At 43.0% G+C, this 14,775-nt stretch overlaps 1 protein-coding gene across 10 annotated transcripts in view; it reads left to right on the forward strand.

Moving 5' to 3' along the window:
* Positions 1–14,775, forward strand: part of Rad51b (RAD51 paralog B) — a 544,534-nt gene that overhangs the window by 457,910 nt on the left and 71,849 nt on the right. The window contains exon 10 of one of the 10 annotated variants that reach the window (XM_039113282.2): positions 10,374–10,637. The exons of the other annotated variants lie outside the window; for them this stretch is intronic. Within the exon in view, the coding sequence (XP_038969210.1) occupies positions 10,374–10,381 (8 nt within the window). The 3' untranslated portion in view covers positions 10,382–10,637. Of the gene's footprint in view, positions 1–10,373; positions 10,638–14,775 lie in introns of those variants that run through there. 10 annotated transcript variants of the gene reach the window in all.

Genomic DNA, 14,775 nt, shown 5'->3' on the forward strand with positions numbered 1-14,775 from the left:
TTCTAGGCCTAGGTAAAGAACAGAGGCTGGAGACTGAAACCTTCAAGGTCCAGGCTTGTAGGAGATTAAGTTGTACAGAGGGTAGATGCTTCTGGGTCTACGTCTAGGGATAGTTAGAAACACTCTGGGCTCAGCACAAGCCATGTATTCAAAAAGCTTGGGTACGACTCTCCTCTCATCCCTTCATCTGAGGAAATAAAAGCAACATTTGTATTTAATGCTCAAGTCTCTGACATTTCACAGATGAGGACCCAAAGGCCCAGAAGGGTTTAAATAATCTACTCGAAGCCTCACATAAGTGTCAAGCTGCTAACTCTGTGTTCCCCAAAATACAGCTCTTCTTACTATTCTGCCTATTGCAGGGAAAATGTTGACTGTGGCTTGACTATTTATGTTAGTGAAGCATCTTTCATTTGAAGAGATGAAACTGAGAGTACCATTTTGTTTTTGTTAGTTGTTTTCCTTTGGCGACTCTTGCAGAGAGGAAGGAAAGAATAGACACTTATTGACTAACTTATATGTGTCAGAAATAATTTCACTCACGTTCATATTTCAAACGGGTTGTATCTGTTGTCTACATTCTGCAGATGAGGAAAGAGAGTTGTCCAATGTCATATGGCCCACAAAGGAATAGATCTCAACCTTGGTGCTGCTCCCCAGCAAACTCTAGACTCCATTAGAGCAGGGAAGAAGTCTATTTTCCCCTCGGGTTGTTTTTGTTTTGCTTACCAGTGAGCTAAATTCCAGATCCCAAGCGGTCTGTTTTCAGAACATTATATCTCTTGTGCCTACAGCAGGGTCTGACTGGTTCATATGAGATGCTCAGGAGGAAACACTGAATGATTAGTGAGTGCATTCGTTCTAAAGTACAATTAAAATGCATGGAGCCTTGGACCACACTCCCTAGTGTGTTCCAGTACACGTTGAGAGGTACCGCAGGAAGGGTCTGAGAGAGTTCATCCTTGAAAAGAATGTGTGTTCCTGATTTGCTAAAAGCTACTATACTTACAGCTATGCAGTTTAAGCAATGGGATTGCTCTCCTGTTGTCAGGGAAACTGAGACACGGAAAGGCTTTGCAAGTCAGTGAACAGTTTGTGACACACCCAGAATTGTGAGATTCTCACCTTTACAGCCTTAAACCACTTAGCAACTCTGTGGTCCTGTAGGATCGCAGCTTTCCGTAAATCTGGCACTTAATCATTTAAAGAGACGGCAATTTATCTTAAATATGTGCCTCATTATGGATGCGACACACTTAGCACAGATGGTCTCAGCAGTTTTTCCTGGCTTCCTTTAGCCTAACATATCTAGTACGCTAATGTCAATATTAGCTTTACTGTTTTAGGTAACTTTGGTGTGCTTCTCATTAGCTGCAACCATAAAGAGTTGAGTTTTACCTGCGCTGAGGGATCACTAAATTCCTGCTGGCATCTGTGCACACAACCCCATGTCAAAAGTGAGGTCATGTTTCTCCTGGATTGTGCCTGTATCTGATGAGCCTAGGCTGGCATGAATCCGAGACAATGAAATAATCACACCCATTAGCTCACCAGGGCCTTATTAAGATGTGGCCTGGCTTTCCATCCATTTCTCCTGCTTGGAAAAACTGACATAGTCATAGTGTGCAAAGGTTAGTAGAGATGAAGCTGCTTCAGCAACCAAGAGTTAGCACTCCCCACTTAAAATCCTGACGAGCTGTGGCTGATGGCAGGAAGTAGCACTTCAAGAAACAGGATGCAAGGGTCTTTTCCCTCCCCTAGCCCCGCCCTCCTCTTTGAAACAATGTTTCACTTTGGAGCACTAACCAGCATCAAACTTGCAAGATGCTTCTCTGTCTGGAGAGGCCTGAGAGGCAAATCGGAGGACATCAATCACGCCGTCTGCTTCAAGGGTGTTCTGTGATCTGTGCATGTATGATGGAAACACTGAATGCCCCCTTCCCACACCCTTCAGTGCCACACTGGAACAGTGTTGTCCAGACTTCCGTTGTAGATTACATTTCTCTACAGACCCCCACATTTGGAAGGTCTGGGTCTAGTAAACAAACTGTAATAATTAAACAATAATTGTGTTTTCTCATTGACAGCTCAGGTTATTGCGCCAAATCTTCTGCTGATCTCTCTCTCCCTCCCCCCATCCCTACCCCTCCCTCTCCATAGTGCATTGGTGGGGATACCTTCCCAGACCTCATGCAGGGCCCTGGATGTGACTCCCAGTTACATGTCCAGAATACCCTCCACTTCATCACAGACACCCTTTCACAGTTCCTTGTGTGCCTGCCATTATAAAGTCTCGTTCCTGACTATTTTTCTACTCCTTGTGTCTTTGCTTGGCATATATAACTGGCACTTGGTAAACATTTGTTGAAGGCATTAAGGCATTAGGTAACTGAAACACAAGAGAATTGTGGGCCTTATATTGGCTTGGAGAGTCTTAATCTATAAATATGGTAGGGTTGCTGAAGTGTTGACACTGGCTTAAATGAAAGTGACCAAGTTGAAAATACGAGATTAACGTTGGGGGAGGGGTTGAGAAATTATGCTTCCAGCACATTGTCGAGGTTCTGGTTCTTAATATGGAGGAATCCTGGCTACTCCTGAACAGAGACAGAAACCTGCTCATTTCATACATATCCACCGCAGAGCTAATGGAGAAGCCTAAGGAGCTTTATGAACTGTAAGGGTATTATTATTTTATGGCTCATATGGTTGTTCGCCTAAGTCTCTTGGTAACACCCATTTTCCCTGGCCATAGTTTTGGAGACACTTAGGACCATTCTGCCTCTGTGTTTGTGTCATAAACTTTCTTACCCCCTTACGATGAAGAGCACAGCAGTATTTGGTTGACCACCTACTTTGTGCTTTGTGTTCTGGAGTCTTTTATTAAGCTTCACAGGGTCTTTAGCAGTGGATAGCATCAGGTAAGAGAAGAATAGCACCATGTCCTGGCGCCAGGACAGTTTTCGGGACTTTCCTAATGATCTAATGCTCTCTGTTGGGGACACATTGCATAAGTACAGGAGAGTCCTTGGAGAAGCCACAGCACCTGCCAACACCTCAGACAGGGATGTAAGTTAAAGGATGCCCCAGCTTTCAGACACCCCCTCTTACCAGAAGTTCGCTAAACACAGCTGTTAGGGAGAGTGAGCCCGACAGCCTCAGTCAGTCCTCTCATCAGACGGCAATCAAAAGTTGCTTGCTAAAACAGTGGGGCTGAAAACACTCTTGGCAGTTCCAACAGCCAGTGGTAAGAACAAGCTTTCTTTCCTTGCAACAAGTACATTATCCAAGGGCCAGAAGTGCTCAAAATCATTGATTGGCTAATTATAAGTAACTCAAGGGCCGTAATGTTTCAGTCCCTCTGTGGGAATATTTATAAGTGTTCAAGTTCAGCTCAGATAAAAGAGAGGAACCCCACCCAAGGAAACTGCAGGGGAAAGTCTGGAATGTAGATGGCATGGGATGTTGCCAGTCTGAAAGAAGAAGGTTCAATATATCACTGGGTTTTACAAACTTTGGAAAACAGATTCCCTGTGTCCCCCCAGCTTTCAGTGGGATGTAAAGCTAGAGGCTTTCCCCTTACTCACAGTAGAAAGTCTACCCTATTTTCTTAGGAAGGGGAGCGGTTGCTTTAGCACTCTGGCGAGATTCCCAACATGAACAGGGTGGCCCGATTAAAACAGGCCTGTGGATGCTTCTGCGTGAGGGAAGGGGTTAGCTGTAAAGCACCATGTGTATGTGGGTGTTTAATGGATATGAGCTGATTAAATTGGCCACCCTGAATTATAACCTCATACCTCTGGAGCTCCTCTCTGGCTCTTAGCTCAGGACCATATTCTTCAGACTTTCTGCCCGAACTTGTTAGGCAGAAATGCTTCCTCTTAAAGCTGCTTGTGTTTTTTGCCCAACTTTTCTTTGTTTCAAAGATGCGCAAAAGAATATGACCATAGGAGTCCCTTCCCTTCAAATACAGGCCCAGCTGCAGTGACGGCAGCCACACCCACGGCACTTCCCCTCAAACCTGCTGCCTCCATCTGTTTCTCCGTCTCTGGACTAGTACAAAGCCAGTGTCTGTCTGGGACAGATAGTGAGCTGATAGCAGACAGAGGAGGCCTTGTCTAAAGAAGGAAAAACTACTGTTCTAGAAACCGGGCGACCTAGCTTTCTGGCTGGATTGTGCTAAGAGCCATCTGTGTGGTTAGGAGAGTCCTTTGTTCCTTCACCCATAAAAGGCAAGGGTGAGACAAAAAAAAAATCAATATTTCTCAAATTGTGGGCTCTGGATTCTTGGGGTCTGCACGTTCTATGAGATTTTTTATGCTCTTACCACCAAAGTTTTTTTTTAATTATAAAGACAGTATAATTAACAATTGAAAGACACTGCAAAAAATAAATATTAATTTCTTAAACTGATGATTCTGAAACTTATGTAACATTTTCTGGAAGTTTCTTGGTGTATAATGGGAATCTCAAATAGTTATTTTTTAAAAGGACTCCATGAATCAATCAATGAAATTTAAGATAAAGCAAAACATCTTAGTTTCAAGTTTTTTCTTCTCACTGTGGTGTGCTTAACTCTTTCAGCGTGTGGGCTTCTTCTGTTTTTACAATCAAGATATTTTCTCTTTCACCAGAATTGTACACGAAACTGTAAAGAGTGTGTTTCTTACAAAGGCTGCTTTTCCCTTTAAGATTCAGAGCACTGGGCTGAGGACATAACTCACTGGGTAAAGTACTTGCCACACGAGTATGAGAACCCAAGTTCAAACCTCCAGAGTCCATGTAAATCTGGTACTGGAGCACCTGTCTGTGATCCTGGTGCCCCTACATGGACCTGGGAGACAAGAGAATCTCTGGGAACTCACGGGCTACTGACCTGGTATTTGAAGCAGGGAAGGGCAGAGACCCTGCCTCAAACAAGGAGGAAGACAAGGGAGGACAGATCTTCAGGCCTCTGCTTGTGCCATAACACACATACATCCTCATACACACACACACACACACACACACACACACACAGAGAGAGAGAGAGAGAGAGAGAGAGAGAGAGAGAGAGATTCAAAAGGCTGGAGAGATGATTCAGTGTTTAAGAACACAAGTTGCTTTGCTTCACTTCGCTTTGCTTTGCTAGAGGACACAGGTTCGGTTCTTAGCACCCACATGGTGGCTAACAACCAATTAATATTCCATTTCTGAGGGACCCAATGCCTTCTTCCTGCCTCTTCAGGTAAATGCACATAATGTATAGAATACACTCAGAAAAAAAAAAAAACACTCATGTAGATTTAAAACAAATCAGAGCATTTAAGCCATTTTTAATCAATTTTGTCAACTGGGACTACCTTTATTTTCCAACCCTTATAAACCTAAGATTAAATTTATTTGTACATTTTAAATCAGTTTACAAAATGCATTTGTATATACTATCCATCCATCTTTTATTTTGTGTGCACATGTGTGGGCATGGTGCACATATGGAAGTCAGAAGACAACTTATGGGAATTAGTCACCACCGTATTCTATCATGTGAGTCTTGGGCATCAAACCCAGGTCCTCAGACTTGGTGGCAAGAGCCTCTATGACTGAGGCATCTCACTGACTTCATCCCTTTTGATTTTTCAGTAGACATTGTCTGGTAAATAGATCAAGTAGCATGATGCCCATTATAGAAGGAAGGATAAGCCTACCATAAAAAACACCTGCTGTTTTCTGATTCATTCTCCCCAATGAAGCTTCCCAGGTATCTGTTAGGCACTCTACTTCGATGAACCAGGGTTACTTGTTTCAGGAAATAGTGACTGGAGCTTCTCATTCAAGGATAGCCTGACATTGCCAGGTGTCAATCACATGGCATCAGTACTGACTTAGAGAGTCTCAGCCCAGTTCCTGGTATGAACAGGTACTCTGTGTTTATTGAATGTTAAGTGAGTAAATGAACGGGAGGATTTTTTAAAACTCAATCCTTCTGCCTGGGGTTGCATGCCTCTGCAATCCTATCACTCAGGAGTCAAGGTCAGTAAGAGTGTCTGAAAACCCAAACCAACAAAATCTTTCTAATTAAGGTCTGTGAACTGGAGGTCATTTTTTTCCTCACAGACTTTTCCAAGTACTAAGTCAACAGGATTTGCTCAGAGTCTTTCAAGTGCTTTGAGGGGAAAGTAGGGAATTGATGAGAAATGGTGGACTGACAGACCAACATAGGAAATCCCCTTTCTGGCTTTCTCTACCTTTCCATCCAGGGCTGAATGGTCTTCCAAGGGAAATGGTATCATTTTGCCAGGGACCGAGTGAAATTGTCACTCCCAGGGAGAGGAGAGGTATGACGGGGTGTGAAGAGTAAGGAGCTGGTAGCCAGGTGTACCCCATGGGCAGATGGGTTGGAGAGCAGAGGAGCTGGTGAGAAGACTGTGGCTCCAGCCAGAACATGTCGGCATGCAAAGGAGAGAGGCTTCATCTGCTTCTCACATAGTGTGGTTTGGCTACTTTCCCATTACTTCCCGGGAGAACTTTTAGTGACCAGAGACATCGTATTTAATCAAGATGGTTCTTGCTGAACTGGTAAGTTAGGCTCCCATGGGTTTGGTGGAGTTATAGCAGGGCGAAGAGAGAGGCTGCTCTTCACAAGTGGATCCACTCCCTCTCTTCCGCTGTTGGCGACTGCTGCAGTGTCTATAAACAGGCAGTGTCCTCACATACTCACAAATGCCACTTATTGCCGTGTGACTGCATTGTCTGTGGAAGTGGCCTGCCTGGAAAAAGTGACTCCATTTCATTTTTCTGTACTCGCTGTTCCTGGAACCACATCCTAAATCCCAAGCTTCTATTTTGCTGCCATTCTCCGAAGTTGCCTTTTTGTGGAAGCCTTGGGATAATCTAAAGAGTTTTTTTTTTGTTGTTTTTTTTTTTGTTTTTTTTTTTTGTTTTTTTTTTGTCATAAGTCATGCCTCCAACTAGCTGCTGGGAACTCCATAAGATGGCCTGCTTTTGCTTGGTCAACAAAGAGGTGACTTCCCCTTTCAGTCACTCCTTCTGTCAGTTGTTGGTCATCTTGAAAAACTTAGACAGTTGGAGGAGACCAAAGTGAACTTGAGGAGCACATTCACTCAGCCAAACTGAAACACACGTGATTAACCAGCCACACACACAGCCTTAAGATGACATCTCACTCATGGATTGTGGTTAGTGCCCCAGCAAAGCCCAGATACCTAAAGTGAACGTATATCTATGTTTTCTGCCAGGTATTTTCATGAGCTTCCTGGGATGTCAATATGTGTGTAATATTAAGATGATTTAATTGTATTAAAATTCCCACAGAAATGCACAGAGGATGCAATAAGGTGGAGATCACTAGGTCTAGCCAGAGTCAGGAGTGGGGGACTAACTATTGCTGTGATAAAATACCATGACCGAAGCAACCTGGGCAGGAAAGGGTTCATTTGGTTTACACTTCCACATAGTATTGTCCATCATTGAAGGAAGTCAGGACAGGAACTCAAACATGGCTGGAACCCGGATACCGGAGTTGTACAGAAGCTCAGTCTGCTTTACTAGAGAATACAGAACCACCAGCCCAAGATGGTGCTACCAATAATGGGCTAGGCCTTCCCCCATCAGTCACTAATTAAGAGTGTGCCCTTCTAGCTTGCCCGCAGTCTGGTCCTATGACATTTTCAAAATTCAAGCTCCCTCCTCCCAGATGACGTTAGCTTGTGCCAAGCTGATGTAAAATTATAAGCACTGGCACCAAACGATACACCGAAAAGACCCGTCACTGGACTGTATCTGTGTAGTAACTCACCTAGAAGTCTGCCTGACATTACCACCCTGGTGTCATTTCCAGGAAGATATAATCCAAACTCTTGCCTTGAGAATGGTTTTGCTATCTCATTCTATTTGGTTTCATTAGCTTCTTTTGTGGTCTCTGAGTTCCACTCAATCCAAGTGCTTTATTACCTGAGCTGCACCCAGCCCTTCACTGTTTTAGTGTTAGCCTCAATATTTGGATTGCAGAAGAGAGCTCTCTTTGAATTTGTGGTCGTGTGTGTTCACATAAGGCACCCTTCGGTTTCATACAGTGATGGCTTCAGTCTTATAAAAACAAATGAGGTTGGCATTCCAATCATTTGGAGTTAGATCTGATCGATGGGGTGACTACAGGTTAATCAACACCTGTTAATAGACTTCTAAATTAAAATATAGACCCACCACTCCCAGCCAAGAAATCATTTTCATGTTTAGTCAAAATCCTTCACTCTTGCCTGTTTCTCTATATATTGTTTTCCTTGCCCCATCAACCATCAAAATTAGTCTGGACATGATCTCTTTATTTTGGATGAGGGAAGCAAGTTCCAGTGACTAGCTACACAGCTAGTTAACTACTTAGTTAGTTTTTTTTTAAAGTTTATTTATTTATCATATATGAGTACACTTTAGCTGTCTTCAGACACACCAGAAGAAGGCATCAGATCCCGTTATAGATGGTCGTGAGCCACCATGTGGTTGCTGGGATTTGAACTCACGACCTTTGGAAGAACAGTTAGTGCTCTTAACCACTGAGCCATCTCTCCAGCCCTACTTAGTTAGTTTAAAAAAAAAAAGTTTACCAGAATTCCTGTCTTTCTGCTTAGACAAATAGCCTGTAGATTTCCTCCACCATTAGGCTCTCATGATACCTCTAACCCTGACTGGTAAGAGCGTTGTGATAAATGTAGAATAGTATGGTAGGCATCAGTTGAGTATCTACTCATAATCCTTTCAGGCTGTTCTTTATTGAGGGAAGAAACAACTCACGTTTAGTTTCTGTCCTTTATGGGATCTTGACCATTGTCTCTCTCACTTCATCCTATAGTTAACTCAGAGTATCTTTGACACAATCAGATACAATAGGCAGTAGATAAAAATACATATAAGGTATCTGGAAGCTTGAGATGGACAGATAGATACAGAAAAGACTGAGCTGGAGAGTCACTTGATGTTCTTGCAGAGGACCCAGAATCAATTCCCAGCACCCACACAGTGGCTCACAACCATCTGAAACTCCAGTTTCAGGGGCTTTAACACCCTCTTCTGGAAGGCACAGATGTGGTATGCAGTCAAAATGTCCCTGCATATAAAATAAAATAACCACGCCAGTGGACTATCTGGCCTGGGATTTCTCAACAGGACCGCTCTTGACATCTGGAGCCAGCTGCCCCTTGGTTATGGGAAGTTGTCATGTGCATTGTTCTGTGTTAGCTGCACTTCTGCCTCTCCCTGCTGAGGAGATGCCAATGGCACCCTCCCTACCATTTGTGACAACCGAAATATTTCTCTAGACATTACCAAATAACCACAAGTCAGGGTCAGGGGAGAATTGTTCTCCATAGAAACCCACTAATCTTAGATTAGTGATTGTCTTTGAAAGCCACATCAGAAGGCATTTTGTGAGAGGATAGAATGGCCTTCCTAATTATAACCTCAAAAGTTAGAACTTTAGACATTTCTTATCTGGTACAAATACACATTAGTTTGTTGTTCTTTATTCATTCATCCACATGGCAGCTATTGCAAATGGCACGTCAGGCACTTTGCTAAGTCTAGACAAAAAGCAGAACTTCTCCACAAGGTCTTAGAACTTGAAACTATTCAAATGCTATTCTGTAGAGTTGATTTGCTCACCAGGGCTAACAAAGTTAAAGTTTTGGAGTTGTGTTTCATTATGCGCCTTTAACTTGGATCAGCCGCAACATTTATTAGACAAGTACAAATGTCCTCAAGACTGCTTTGAATCCTATTGGTAGGATGTTGGACGGTTCCTGGGATATGAAGGTAGCATTGGTAAAGCTGAAAGACTCAGAATCCAGTGAAAATCTTTTATTAAATGGCTTTCAGTACATGTTTTGCTTGGTTGGCTGGCTGGCTGGCTGGCTGGCTGGCTGGCTGGCTGGCTGGCTGGCTGGTTGGTTGGTTGGTTGGTTGGTTGGTTGGTTGGTTGGTTGGTTGATTGGTTGGCTGGCTGACTAGCTGGTTAGGTGGGTGGTTGGTCGGTTGGTTGGTTGGTTGGTTGGTTGGTTGGTTCATTAGTTGGTTGATTGATTCATTGGTTGGTCGGTTGGTTGGTTGATTGGTTGATTGGTTGATTGGTTGGTTGGTTGGTTGATTGGTTGGGTTTTTCTCTGGCCCAGCTGGACCTAGACTTACTCTCAGACACTGCACTTCATGATTCCACCCAGCCTTATGTTGTTTTGTATTCCTTTAGTTTACTTAAACCCTTCTTCCTAAATGAGACACTATACCTAGAAAAAAAAGCCAAATACTTCTTATTTCACTCTTAGCTCTGACCTATTAGAAGAAGTTCATGCATCTTGTAATTTGTTGCTAATTCTCTTTCACAGCTTGGTAATATGTGGGGGCATTTTAGTTACCTGGCAAGAAGGATAAGGAGACGCTATTGACATGGGCTCAAGAATGATGCTTAGTACATATACAGCCACCCAATTAGACAAGATGGATGAAGCAAAGAAGTGCAGACCGACAGGAGCTGGATGTAGATCGCTCCTGAGAGACACAGCCAGAATACAGCAAATACAGAGGCTAATGCCAGCAGCAAACCACTGAACTGAGAATAGGACCCCCGTTGATGGAATCAGAGAAAGAACTGGAAGAGCTTGAAGGGGCTCGAGACCCCATATGTACAACAATGCCAAGCAACCAGAGCTTCCAGGGACTAAGCCACTACCTAAAGACTATACATGGACTGACCCTGGACTCTGACCTCATAGGTAGCAATGAATATCCTAGTAAGAGCACCAGTGGAAGGGGAAGCCCTGGGTCCTGCTAAGACTGAACCTCCAGTGAACTAGACTGGTGGGGGGAGGGCGGCAATAGGGGGAGGGTTGGGAGGGGAACACCCATAAGGAAGGGGAGGGGGGAGGGGGATGTTTGCCCGGATACTGGGAAAGGGAATAACACTCGAAATGTATATAAGAAATACTCAAGTTAATAAAAAAAAAAAAGAAATGTAAAAAAAAAAATAAAAGAAGTAAAATGTTGTTAAAAAAAAAAAAAGAATGATGCTTAGGTCCTACCATGCCGCAAAGAGCCAGTACAACTATGTGATTAGTTCAAAGAATTTCCAGGTCATTAGATGACTGGCACACTCAACTTTAAACTATCACAGGGTGGGGAAGTATACTATCCCCTGATCTGTGGTCTGAAATCTGCTAGTGAGCTCAAAATTCTTTGAACTTTTTGTCATCATTAGTCCAAGGCCCCATTCTAAGAAGCTAAGGTGTAAACAGGGAAGTCCTGAGAGGGTAGGTGGAGAAGAAATTTTGAGGGAATGGGTAGAGGTATGAGTAGTCTTTTGGTGTGCAAAGTGTACATCTGTGTTCCTATTTACATATGCATTTTATTAAATCATCCAGTGACTCCTGAAAGTTTCTTCTTCTAAGTCAGCTTTTTACTTTTCAAAGGCAAAATCCATTTATATGAATAAACTTAACTTATTTTATTTTATTTTAAATGTATTTATTTTATATATATGAGTACACTGTGGCTCTTCAGACACACCAGAAGAGGTCGTCGGGTTGTGAACCACCATGAGGTTGTTAGGAATTGAACTCAGGACCTCTGGAAGAGCAGTCAGTGCTCTTAACCTCTGGGCCATCTCTCCATCCCAATTTATTTTATTTTTTTGCGATTACAAAATAATTATATAATTTCCCCTTTCTCTTTACTCTCTCCAAAGTTTCCATAGATGTATTCTTACTCTCTTTCAAATGCATGGTCTTCTTTTTCATTAATTAATGTTGTTGTTGTTGTTGTTGTTTTTGATGGTGGTGTGGTGGTGGTGGTGGTGGTGTGTGTGTGTGTGCATGCGTGTATCCAGTTACTTTTGTGTGCATGTTTTGGACTGACCATTTGGTATGGATAACCAATTGATGTGCTCCTCCCTGAGCAAGACTATTTCTCCTTTATTCAGCATCGTTTAGTTGCTCGAAATTCTGAGACCAGGGTTGAAATCTCTTGAGCCTTCCTTCATCCACATTAGCATGTTCATTAGCATCCTCCTTGTTCAGCTGATGTTTAGGTAGCCACCTTGGTGAGACTGTATGGGTGTAGCTTCTGACATTCCTAGGAGACACAGTCTCATAAAACTCCTCGTCCACAATGACACCTTAGATACCAGAGTTGGGTTGTGCATGTATGGGTTGGAATTGAACTCCCAACTATACATTTTAGTTGACTATGGTTTCTTTAGTGGTCACCATCAGTTTCCTTGATAAGGGGTGAGGATCACACTTACGGGGCTAGACCCTGGAAAAAGTTGTCTTGATTTTCTTAAAGTTTCTAATCACCTCATTGAATGAAGTAACCAGGTGGAAAAGGGAAGGAAATAAATTGTAAACCTTCCCTTTCTTCTGAAGATAGTTTCCTGTTGTTTACTTGACAGGGATTGTACAGGAAATATTATTTTAAAAATGAACCAATACTCAAAAGGTAAGGATCTTCCAAACTGGCTGTCTAAGCTTGTGTCAGAAATAGGCAAGTCTCACAACTGGCAACTGCCTTTAATCCCACCTGAAAATAATGACCATGGGAAACATGTTTGTTTGGTTTCTTTTCTAGCAAAATCAAAAACAAGACAAAACAAAACACAAAGACCTTAAAAGATGCACAGAGTAGACAAGTGGAATGACTCAACAGGTAAAGGCATTTGCCACCAAGCCTGACAACCTGGGCTTATTCCCAGGCCCCACATGAAAGAAGGAGAGAACCGACCCCAGCAGCTTGTCTGCTAACCTCCACAGGTGTGTGTCAGCATGTATAATGCATGTGCCCATGTGTGCACATATACACACAAACACTTATCTTTAGGGAGGCACACACTGTTGATGTGTATGTTGTGTTGAGGGCGGGGAGTAACAGAAAAAGAGAGTTACAGACTACTTTAAAGCAGTCATTCGCCTCCCACGTGAATAGCCACATGTCAGGTCTCAGCATTGTTCACTCACCACGTTCTCTAGACAAGACTCCTCTCCTACCAGCCCACAAAGGAAACTGTTGCAATCTATAGATCTGACTAAAGGAAATTTGTTTTAGACTCAGAATATAAGGTTCCCCGAAGTAGTATCATGTTCTAGAATTCTGTACAGACTGTCTACTGGTTAAAAGGAATTATATCTTAAATATAAAATAACGAGAATTCCAAAAACATCACTGTGTCCCCTTTAGAGCCAGGGTTGTCTCTCCAAGGCCACCAGTAAAAAAAAAAATTCCACTCCACGCTATACCAATCATGGGCAACAGTTGTGTTTTTAAAATGGGCTTGTAGCTGTTTTTCATGCTGGATGATTACTCAGTGACCATGACCTTCTGGGTTGGACTTGGACGGAAAGGGCTCTGCAGAGTTAGACAGTACAAGGACAGAGGAGACGCCGTGGGAGTGGCTGCAAACAGAGATGGGCTAAGTTTCTCAGTTGCCATCTGTCTCTGTTTTGCTAACTCATTAGCTCGGACACCACATTGTGTTAATCCCCACTTCCCAGGGCTATGAGCTTGATCCAAGTCTCCAGGGAACAGAGGGACTGCTCAGCCTGACTCTCCCCTCAGCTGGGTGGCAACTTCTCCACATGGGCAGCATGCCAGGTCTGCCACCCTTCCCTGCTACATCAATCATATGGAGGTGAAGCCTCCCCTTCCCCAGCCTTGACAATGGAAACGGAAACCTCTGGATGTAACTATTCTTCCAGGCAAGGTGATACATTGTGCCCTTTCTCTTCTTAGTACTCCTTCGCAGCACACCTTCAAGGCCCTTCAGTTTTAAGCCGGTCTTAGAGGACACTTGATGACACTGTACCCCATCCCACAGACTCTTGCATGCTTTTGTATCTCTCAAAAGAGCCTATATCAAAGCTAAGAACCTATAAGCAAGGCTGAATTCATTTCCCAGAACTACCCCCCAGAAGGCAAAGCCTAAATCTAGTATTAAGAACATCCAATAATTCTGAGAATAATTCTTCAGAAATGTTGGAGGCTAGAGAGATACCTCAGCAGCTAAGAGCACTTATTGCCCTTACAGAAGACCCGGGCTTTAGTCCCAGCACCCATATGGCAGCTCCTAACCATCTGTAACCCCCAGGCACTCGGGAGATGCACATTCATAAACATACAATAAATAAAACTTTAAAAAATTTTTTTAAAGAAACAGTCTTTCCCCCCATGCTTCCTGGAATACACAAATTGTTTTCATTGACTTATTTTGATCTTTTTTCTTTTTAACCTGAAGGGGTGTTTTCTAAGCAAGACTAGACATTTGTATAGTCTTTTCCAGATTTAACAGTAAAGGTGTGACAGTGTTTGGTAGCCTGTACCTGCCATCCCAGTACTGATGCCAAAGCAAGAGTAGGGCCAATAGAAAAAAAGAAAGGAAGATTGAGGCTGAGGATGCACCTTGATTAGTAGGCTGCTTGCAAGAAGCTGTGGGCTCAGTACACATCACACCATAAATAGGACATGGTAATAAATGGTAATACATGCCTATAACCCCAATACTTGTAAGGTAGAGGCAGGAGGATAGAGAGTTGAAGGTCATCCTTACCTGCATTGGGAATTCGAAGCCAGCCTGGACTAGAGACTGTATGTATAAGTAAATCCTGTAAACACACTGTGCTATGAGTAATGGGATTTGCTAATATTGATGGGTACAAGATGCCCTAGATACCGAACACACATGACCTCATCTAGTGCATGGTTCCCAACAGGTAAGAAAAGCATTGTCTCTAAGTTACAGGT

This window comes from Rattus norvegicus, chromosome 6 (genome assembly GCF_036323735.1).
Source record: "Rattus norvegicus strain BN/NHsdMcwi chromosome 6, GRCr8, whole genome shotgun sequence".
NCBI lineage: Eukaryota > Metazoa > Chordata > Mammalia > Rodentia > Muridae > Rattus > Rattus norvegicus.